Source organism: Elephantulus edwardii, unplaced genomic scaffold (assembly GCF_000299155.1).
Source record: "Elephantulus edwardii isolate Elephantulus edwardi_28Jun2011 unplaced genomic scaffold, EleEdw1.0 scaffold00107, whole genome shotgun sequence".
Lineage (NCBI taxonomy): Eukaryota > Metazoa > Chordata > Mammalia > Macroscelidea > Macroscelididae > Elephantulus > Elephantulus edwardii.
Genome location: NW_006399857.1, coordinates 12,112,209 through 12,122,845, shown reverse-complemented (window position 1 = coordinate 12,122,845; position 10,637 = coordinate 12,112,209). Strand labels below are relative to the sequence as shown.

Below are 10,637 nucleotides of genomic sequence, written 5' to 3'. Positions count from 1 at the left end.
ACGGCACGTAACAACAACAACAGTTCCAAGAGTGTTTATTGTGGATCTGATAAAGATGAAATCATTAACCTCAATATTTTCTCCATCTGTCATGGTGCTGCCTGCTAGCCTGATCATACGTATCTTTGTTTCTTGATGTTGAGATGCAATCTATATTGAAGGTTATAGTCTTTTTTATCTTCTACACCAAACCCTTCAAATCCTCCTCAGTTTCACAAAGCAAGGTTGTGTTTCTACGTAAGTTCGTTGATGTGTCTTCCTTCAATCCTGATGCCACATTCTTCTTCATTAAGCCTCTCAAAGTATCTGTTCAGAATATACATTGCAAAGGCATGGAAAAATGATATGTTACTGACACATTCCTTCCTTGCTTTTGAATGATGTGTTTTCCCTTGCTATGTTTGAACAATAGCTTCTTGGTCTTGATATAGGTTTTTAATGAACACAATCAAGTGTTCTGGGTCCACCCGCCCGCCCCTCTCCAAAAAAAAAAAAAAGAGAGAGAGAGAAGAAATGAGTTAGAGTTGAATTGGAGATTTCAAAAGGTAGTTCATGCAAAGTATTTTTTTTATAAATATGCAAAAAGCTCAAATAAAAAAACTAAAAAGGAAGAGCTCACACAGCATTTCTCAATGTTTCAGTAACTGAAGAACAAATGCAATCCTTTAATTGCAATACTTAAAGATGATATGGGCAGAATATTGAGTGATCCAGGAGCATCAAAAGTAGATGGAAGGAATACTTCAAGTCATTGTACCAAAGAGAAGTGACTGACCCAGAGACATTTCAGGAAGTAGTATATGATCATGAATCAATGGTAATAAAAGCAGAAGTCCAAGATCTTCTGAAGGAATTATCAAAAATAAGAGCCCAGGAATTTATGGAATACCAAGTGACATATCTCAACACACAGATGTAACCCTAGATGTGTTCATAAGGTTGTGTAAAGAAATCTGGAATACATCTGCCTGGCCAATTGACTGGAAGAGGTCTGTATTCATACTCATTCTGAATAAAGATAATTCAACATAATGTAGAAATTATCAAACAGTATCACTAATAACACATGCAAGCAAAAAGCATGCTGATAACACATGCAAGCAAAAATCATGCTGAAGATTATTAAAAAACTAGAACTGTACATTGACAGATTAATGGCAGAAATAAAAACAAGGTTCTGAAGAGGCTGTGGCACTAAGAAAATCTTTGCTGATTTCAGATGGATCTTGAGTGAAAGCAGAGTACCAGAAGGACATTGGCTTATGCTTTATTGGCTATTCAAAGACACTTGATTATGGGGATTGCAACAACTTTGGCTAACATTGAGAAGAATGGGAATCTCTGAACATTTGATTGTACTCAAGCATTTGGATCATAGTAAATAATAACATTGAGAAGAATGTGAATTCTGGAACATTTAAAGGTGTTTATGCAAAAATTGTACAAGTTGTTGTTAGGATAGATCCGGAAATATTTTATGATCTGAAATAGAGAAAATGTGTGTCAGATTTCTTTTTTCCCCATGCACTTTGCATATTAATTAAATTATCTTGGAAAGTAGACTATATGAAGAAAAATGTCACAGCAATATTGAAGGAAGAGTCATCAACAACTTGTGATATGTAGATGGCACAACTTTACTTGCTCAAAATATGAGGACTTGAAAAATTTAGTAAATAAAATCATATACTTGTTGTTAGGTGCCACAAATTCTTTTGTGACTCATAGTGACCTCATGCACAACAGCTCTGAACCCTGCTCTATTTTGAGGCAACCTCATTGTCTCTAACACACCTACCCCCATGATTCCAGTGACTGAGTCAGTCCATTTCATTCAGGTCTTCTCTTGTGCTGCCCCTCCACACCTCCAAGCATAATGTCCCTCTTCAAGGATTTGTATCTCCTTGAAACATTCTCAAATTATATCAGATGGAGCTTCAACATCCTTGCTTCCAAGGAACTGTCTGGTTTCACCCTCTCTAGGAGATAACTGTTTATTCTCTTAGAAATCCACGAATACCAGAATATAAATTATTTTCTTCTGTATGAAAAAAAAATCAGAAAGTATCTTTAACATAGCTTTAGTTTTAAAGCATAGCTGAATGATGGAAAGTCAGCAAATTAAAAAACAAAAACAAACAAACCCAATAATCCGCTTTGAGTACCTAGTTTTTACAATAATTATCTTTCCAATTTTTCTCTTTTATTTTTGGTTTTCTCTTTAGAGTTGTGCTACTAACTCACACCTCTCTGGCATTTGTAACCCACAGTGTCTCCACTAGAGAAAGATGAACAATTGCTTCCCATACAACCTTGTAAACATACTGGAGGGTAAAATATAAGTCAGTTATAGCTCAATCACAATGTATTTGAGCTATACACGTATTTTAACTCACTCATTGTTTGTGTTCATACTTAGGAGAGAAAGAACTTCTGTGTAAGTGTGCATCGAAAGAACAAACTGACTCAGAGCCAAATGAAAAACTTTGATTCATTATTTATCATGAAAATTTATTTATGAGAAAATAATCTGTGTTGCATTGAAAAAAATTGGTCTGGGCAAGTCTGGGTTCCACAAAATTATTCTGAAAAGGGAAAAATTCAGGAAGAGAGTGTAAATAAAGTTACAGGCTACAGACCCACAATGTAATAGGAAATACCCTAGGAATGGAGAAAGGATTGGACTCAAAAAACACAAGGAAGATCAGTACAAGTAACTTAAGTCCACACTTATTTTATTTCAGACAGGCTGGTCCCTTCACTTAACCTTAGCCCTGCATGGACTAAATCAGCACCTCAGGGATCCTCATGTCTTCCTGCTCTACAAACCAGAAACACTATTTATGCATTTGCCATGCTAGGTAGACAGTGTTAAAGAAATATGTCCAAACTCATCCTATCTCTTTTTTCCCCTTTTATTGGGAAAAACATATTGGGGGTACAAGGAGGTGAGTGATGGGGGCAGAAGGGTGAGGATGGGCCAGATGCAGTTGCAGAGCTGCACAGTTTGGTTGGTGGGGGAAGCAGGTGAAGGAAATGATGAGGGTCCAGTGGGGACCAGATGCTACAGAGGAATGACAAGCATTTTCCAATGTTAATTAAACCAACTGTCTTATTGATTTGGGAACTGGATGCCGACTATCTGGCTTCTTCAGGTTGAACAGGGGTGTAGATGTAAAGGGGGAAAGGGAGGACGCTTTATCTCCTTACTGGTGGTCTTGGGATAATGCTGCTTGCCTTCTTGCTCTGTTAGAAGATATTTTCCTGTAATTTGCTCCCCTATGGACTGCAAAGTGTTTTCCCAGGTGCATCCAGTGAGGATGGCTGGTTGAACCCAGAGGCTCCATCCTCCTTTGCTTCCTTAGCTGTCAGTTGTATTTCCTTTTTGTCACTGGCACTGGGTTCAGGATCAATTCTGGAGTAAAACTCAGTGTTAAGGTTACCCATAGGAAAGGGAGCAAACCTAGAGAGAACAAACTTGTGAGTTACAAATAGAAGGGCTTTGAGGGTGTTGGTTTCAGGTTTACTGGGGGGCGGGTGGCAGAAGGTGGCCTAGGTAACTTTCTCTGGATACCCTAGGCATTCTTTTGTTTTTTCCCCTTCCCCACCCAGGGGTCAGATGGCACAGTCTGGGGACTGAGGAGCTCACCCTGAGGGCCGCGACGGCTCACCCCGAGCCGAGGGCTGAGGGCAGCCCACTCTGGGCAGAGGGCCACGACAGCTCGCCCCAAGCCGGGGACCGAGGGCAGCCCGCCCCGGGCTGAGGGCCGCGAAGGCTCACCCCGAGCCAGGGTCCAAGCGCAGCCCATCCCGGGCAGGGCAACACCCCCCAGGAGCTGGCTGGTATACTCCCCCTCCAATTGCCCCTACCCCAGTCTGGTCCCCTCGCCTGACTGAGGAATCTGTGGTCAGGGATAGTGTCTCCAATTCCAGCACTGCCACTCCCCCCCCCATAAGTGGTCATACTATATTTTGAAGTAAGTGTCACTGCCCTCCCCCTTTATATATGATAAAGGGAACCTGAGAATTGTGAACAGACTCCCCCCAAGTCTAAACATCTTTTGGCAGAATCATTCAACAGAACAAAATATGTGGTGCATTTAGGATGTTGGTCCTCTTGTGCATGCTGCCACTATTAAGGTCATCAGACTCACAGTGACTTTCAGCAATCCATTGTATAGGTAATCGTCTTCTTTGGCCTGCCCAAGGAAACCCAAACCTGCAGATGGCTAACATGAATTCCATTCCCCACCTCCTATACAGATGGCCAGCGGGGCGTGTGCCCCCCAGCACTGGCAGCCGTTGGGGGCACGCCCCCCCCCCATCCTGCCGCACGGGTGCTTGGCGGCTGCATGGCTCCTCTTGTGCGGGTGGCCTGCTGGCGCCACTTCCCCCACTGTCGCCATCCTGGCTCCAAGAATTCTCTCCAGAACAAGTCCACCTTGCGGCAGTGTGGTGGCTTCACTGAAACAGTCTTGAGGAGGACCAGTGCCCAGCATCCATCCTGGGTGAGGGAATCCATTGGTTCCAACTGTGGAAGCCTCATGGAGCTGCAGGGGCTGTGCAGTGTGGCACGGGCTCTGCGGGAGGGGGTTGGGAGCCAGAGACTCACCCATTCCTCCTTGGGAATCCTTGAGTTCCTGTTGTTGAGCCTCGATCTTCACTGAGGGCCAGTCATCAACTGTTTAAGTGTTCAATTATCAATAATCTAAAGTCTGTAGAAGGCCATAATAGCCCTGCTTTAAGTGGTTCACTGCTCCTGCAGCTCACCATGCTGTCTCTGCCTCTGCCACGTCTCCCACTTTTACTCATCAAGTAGAACCATGTGGTCACCACATGTTGAGCATACACTCCAGCTTCCTTTCACATTAAGTCCTACAAAGTGGGTTCTGATGATTCCCACTTCCACTCATCAAATAAATCCAGATGGTGACAATGAGTTAAGCATGTTTATCAGCTTCCTTTAATATTAAGCCCTGGAAAGGGGGTTCTAATGCTTCCTACTTTCACTTTTTTTCCTAACACTGTTTGTATTCTTGCCAATGCAACCTCAGCCATCTGTGGCTAGGTCCATATAGGCATCAGCCACAAATTCAAGAGTCCACAATTCTTCCTGTGTTTCAGATTGGCTGGTCCCTTCACTCAGCCTTAGCCTCACATGAGTAAAGCCAACATATCAAGAATCTTCCTGACTCTCTTTTTAATAAACCAGCAACTCTTCTTTACATATCCATTTATCATTAGAGGAAAACAGTGCTGAGGAAATATGTCCAAATTTAGACTGCATCTTAATTACTGCATGTCTTCCACATCCACTCATTAAGTGGACACAGGCAGTCACCAGAAGTTAAGAATACTTGCCTACTTCCTTTAATGTTAAGGCCTGAAAATGAGGTTCTCGTGATTTCCACTTCCACTCATTTAATAGACCTAAGTGGTCACTATGAGTTAAGCATACTTGGAAGCTTCCTTTAACATCAAGCCCTGGAAAGGGAGTTCTGATGCGGACTATTGTTTTTGTGATCATTGGTCAAAGAAGTATTTTTGGTTGCTTCCACATTTTTTTTGTTTGTTTGTGTATTTTTTTCCCTTCTAATCTGCATTATGTAGATGACATAACCCTTCTTGCTGAAACTGAGGAGGACCTGAACTGCTTGTTGCAGAAGGTCAAGGACTGCAGCTTTCAATATAGACTGAAGCTCAACATCAAGGAAACAAAGATTCTCACCACTGGACCAATTGGCATCATCGTGATAGATGGTAAAGAGATTGAGATTGTTAACAGCTTTATTTTACTTGGCTCCACAATCAACGTTCTTGGCACCAGCAGCCAGGAAATTAATAGACATATTAAGTACTGAAGAGCAATCACGTCAGTCTAGAGACTAAGGTGCACTTGGTACAGGCCATGGTCTTTGCAATCACTTGCTATGCATAAAAGAGGTGGACAATGACTAGGTTGATAGAAGAAGAATCGATACCTTTGAGTTTTGGAGTTGGAGAAGAGTTTTGAATATACAATGGACTGCTAACAAAACAAACAGGTTCGTCCTAGAGAAGGTGAAACCAGGGTGCTCTTTGGAGACAAGGATTCTGAAGCTTCATATGACATAATTTGGACATATTGCAAGGAGAGACCAGTCCTTGGAGAGGGATGTCATTCTTGGGAGGGTGGAGAGACAGTGCAGGAGAGGAAGACCTTCAAAGAGATGGATTGATTTAGTGACTAGGGTAATGGGAGTAGGTGAATCAGAGACAATAAGATTGGCACAGGATAGAACAGGGTTTAGAACTGTTGTACATAGGGTCGCTATGAGTTGCAGGCAACTTGACGGCACATAACAACAACAACAGGCACAGTCTGAGGTTAAGGAGAATAGTTCTGTCCTGATAGAACTTTTGTTCAATTTTATTTCAGCCAATTTACTTTATACATTCTTTGCCATTGTATATGTTGCAAAGACTGATAGCAAAAATCAAGAAATTGTAAGTTTTACTCTTTTTTTTATCTTTCTGTATTTCTGCTTATATCTTATTAATCAATTCTTGGGAGTTAGGCCCACTAGCTTCTTATTCCATAAGTAAAATTCACCTTTGGTAACAGACTGTAAAATAAAAGCTGCAATATTTCATGGATATTTCTTAACCTAGCCAGAGCTCAAAGGTTGCTTATTCCTTTGTTTACTCCTTTTTTTTTTTGCTCTAAAGAGTTCTGTTACTCTTTAAAACATTAAACAAGTTAGTAGATCAGTCTGTCCACTAATTTTGTGCAATAGACTGTGGACATGCTCGTTATCAAGAGTAAATAATATTTCAATTAAAGCTTGATTGCATGTTAAAAACATACTGTTTTACATAAATAATTTTCTTCTTTTCAGGTATTTTTGGCTGAATACACAGGACCTCTGCTAATATATCTACTTTTTTATTTGAGGATTCCATATATATATGATGTGAATGAGAGTTCTACAACAGTATGCCATCCAGTGGTACAGTAAGTGGTGCCTATCTTCAAGAGCTGTTGTAGTGAAGATTTTAGCTAATGGCAAACCCTCACTAGTTATAGAAGAATGTCATTACTTTTGATTTTCGTGGGTAAGATCTTTAAAAAAATAATCACCAGGCCTTTAGCCGAAGCTATTTCTTCATGAGTTCAAATTACTAATTATTTAGTTCAGAGCACAGAGTTTTTGTTAAGAAAGACTCTAAAGAAATAATAAAAAACAAGCAAGCAAACAAAACATAAAAACCCCCACTCAAGCTCATTATTTTAATGTGATAAATTATTTATAACTGAACTTTCAATGGGTTTGCCAAGCTGAAATTGTAAGAGATGAGACAACCATCTTTCTCCAGATGTACTTGAACTGCTAGAGAAATGTGAACTTTGGGACACTATAGACTATTTATATACCGCCAAAGGCATTGGTTAAAGGTGATAAAAATATTCATATATAAAAAATTTGACAAATTATGTAATAGCAGAGCAATAACCTTAAAAATGTTACTAACTGGTTTTTATTAAGTCACAATCCAAAACAGAAATTATGCTTTCTCCCAAACAAAAATTATAAAAGAAATAAAGTTTGAAAAAGTTCCTATGGAATACTCAATGAATGATGTGTTAGGTGACTTGCTAGACAAACCAATATTGCAATTTTATTTTTTCGACACAACAGACTATAAAAGTTCCATAATGATTTTGGTAGCAAATATTTCGGAGTTTGGTTTTTTGTTTGTTTTTTTTTAAGTGTGTTAGATTTTCACTTGTGAATTTGAGGAATCATTAACTAAAATTAATTAATTTTAGAAAGCAGCATTTGATAGATTGTAGGACCCCGTAAAAGAGACAACACAGCAGAAGTACAGGGAGAAAAGAAAAATTGGCTTTCAGGGATAATGGTCGTATCTATAGAAATCAGATTTTTTCAGACCCTTTAAAGAAATTGGACATCATCTTTTTCTTAAGTGAAGACAATTTCCAGTTTATCTTGAAAGAATTCTGGAATGGAAAATTCAAAAGGAGACTATAACAACATTAATTTGTTTACATTTAATGCATGACATTTACCAGATATATAACACAGCATAAGGTAAAAACAAACAATCAAAACAAATCAACATTTTAAAAAGTGGCTTTCTCAAAGTAATTGATGAGCTGTTGGTTATTATTCTTAAACTCAAGCAGAAGATGTTTTAAAACATCTCAGTTATGAATATATTTGTGCCACATTGTTCTAAATAACAAGCATGTTAAGTTTATACTGAATCATTAAAGAGCAAATACACATCAAATTTTTTTTTTATTTATTTAGGTATCAGGTAAATATTTATAATATATACACAAGGTTTATAAGGCAACTCAATTTCAGGATAATATATCTTATGAAAGCTAAGATCAAAAATGGCAAGAGGCTGCTCTGCAATCCAAAAAGCACAAAATTCAAATTCAGAGTTGTTCAGCAGAAGATAGATGGGCAATCCCCTCCTGTGTGATTAAACTGCTTCTAAAAACCTCCTGGAAGGTCAGCTATGGTTTGGTTCCTACCCAATGATACAAAATAAAAACAACATAATCAAATATTATATCTCAAGTTGATTGAATCATATTATTAATTTGCAAGTCATCTATCTCCTGCTTAGCCAAGATAGAAGACAAATTTCCTAGGTTGAAACACAGGATAACATATCTTCTTTCCAACACCTGTCCTTATGATTTATAATGAAAATGTTGTCCCTCAGCTTGGTGTAGTTAGAAGTTACTTAATTATCCATTTCAATAAAAGTCAAGTTTCAGGTTATTGTGCCCCTTCTCACAATAGGGAACCTAACAACATCATAATAATAAGTTATGAAAAAAATTGAAATTGTCAGTGATTTCATTTTACTAAATTCTACAATTAATACTCATGATAACAGCAGATAACATCAAAAGATGTGTTGAATCAAGAAAATCTTCTGTCAAGGACCTCTCCAAAGTTCTAAAAGTAAGCATGGGGAAAGGTGAGCCACAGCAAGGCAAGTTCCCTGCTGAGCCTTCCTTATGGGACCAGAGAGGACTTCGTAAGATACTTCAAATTGCTTTCTCTTTCCCAGGAGAGGGAGATCCCCAACCAGGGAATCTTGCCAACCGTGTCATGAACCAGAGAGAACTTTAAATATTTTAGAAAAGGTGAAATTTCCCACTGTGCAGGACCAGAAAGGGTTTTGGGTAGAACAAATTGCCCTCCCCTTCCCTGGAGAAGTGAAAGTCCCATCCAGAAAACTCCCAAGCCAGAGGAACTTTCCCACTGCTGCAGGATCAGAGAGGACGCCAGGTAGGGTGAATTGCCCTCTTTGTGAGCTCCCAGTCAAGTCTAGCTTTCTTCCAAGCTGCAGGTCCAGCCAAGAAAAGTTGATTTTTCTTCCCTTGGAAACAACAAACTCCCAAACCAAGGCAAGTCTTCCTGCCAGCTGTGGGAGAAGAAAGGACTTCAGACAGGGTGAGTTTCCCTCTCCTTCCCTGGATTGTTGAACTCTTCAATTGGGATTCCTGTGAGCCCAGGCATCAGTGAGATCTTAACACAGAGAGAATTGCCCTCCCTTCATCTGAAGAAGTCAACACCTAAGCCAAGGTAGCCAGACCCAGGACATGAGGAATCTAGGCAAGAAAAGCTCTATCACAGCTTTGCTTGGACATTAGCAAGTAGTCAGAAGTGGGAGATGCATTGTTATGAAGTAATTGCTTCCTTGAATCTTTGTCTGCTCAGGTGGGAATAGCTACCCACCCCCATCACCATTGCCAGGAGAAAGAGCATGCAGCTCTGGACATGAGAAAGTAGTCAAAATTGGGAGCTACACTGTTTAGAAGTCATCTCTTCCCTGAATCTTCTTCTTACAAGGAAGTAACTCCCTTCCCAACCAGCTAAAGGAGAAGGTAACAGAGCAGTACATGGCCATTAACAACTGCTGAGACCTAAGAGCTGCACTATTGGGATAGTGTAACTTTTCTGGAACTTTTCTGAACAATATATCCCTGGAAACACTCTTGAGATTTTACCTACTTCCTGTGGAAACCTCTCCAGCCTCCCTACATCAAATTTCAAGACAAGATAGAGAAATGGGCCCACCAAAGATAGGCGAAGGAGATCTCAGTTCCTTCCACCTCAAAAGTCAACAAAATGAGGAGCTTGCCACAAGAAACAGGGAACAGATTTGTCCATAGACCATCAAAAAGGAAGGCTACCAGTGCGGAACTCACTTGGAAAGAATAATTAAAGTCTAAAACTTATCAATAGTGGGATAAAGATAAGGATCTCTCAATAGCCTATCCAGACACAACAGATATTGCCTCACGCATACCAAGAACTTCACATAATGTGTAGAAAGTAGCAGGTAGTTTCAAACATTATGAATAAATAAAAGAAGCCTTCTCCTAGAAATGTAGATCAGATTGCAGATTGGATGGATACATGAGAAGCAGAGAGAAGCAGAAGAAATATATTGATGTAGAGTTACATAAACATCTACTGAAGAAGTTACAAATTATGGGAGGAAGAATTGAAATCATAAATAAAGAAGATCCTCTATATACAGAGATCCAAAAGAAATATGTTGACATGGAGTTAAATAAACAGCTACTGGTGGGGAGGGGTGGG

The 10,637-nt window shown here is 39.7% G+C and overlaps 1 protein-coding gene across 1 annotated transcript in view; it reads left to right on the top strand.

Moving 5' to 3' along the window:
• The window catches only part of LOC102854568 (trans-2,3-enoyl-CoA reductase-like), a 222,369-nt gene that overhangs the window by 142,041 nt on the left and 69,691 nt on the right, over positions 1 to 10,637 (top strand). Inside the window, exon 5 of the mRNA XM_006891969.1 lies at positions 6,879 to 6,994. Coding sequence (XP_006892031.1) covers positions 6,879 to 6,994 — 116 coding nt within the window. The remainder of the gene's footprint in view (positions 1 to 6,878; positions 6,995 to 10,637) is intronic.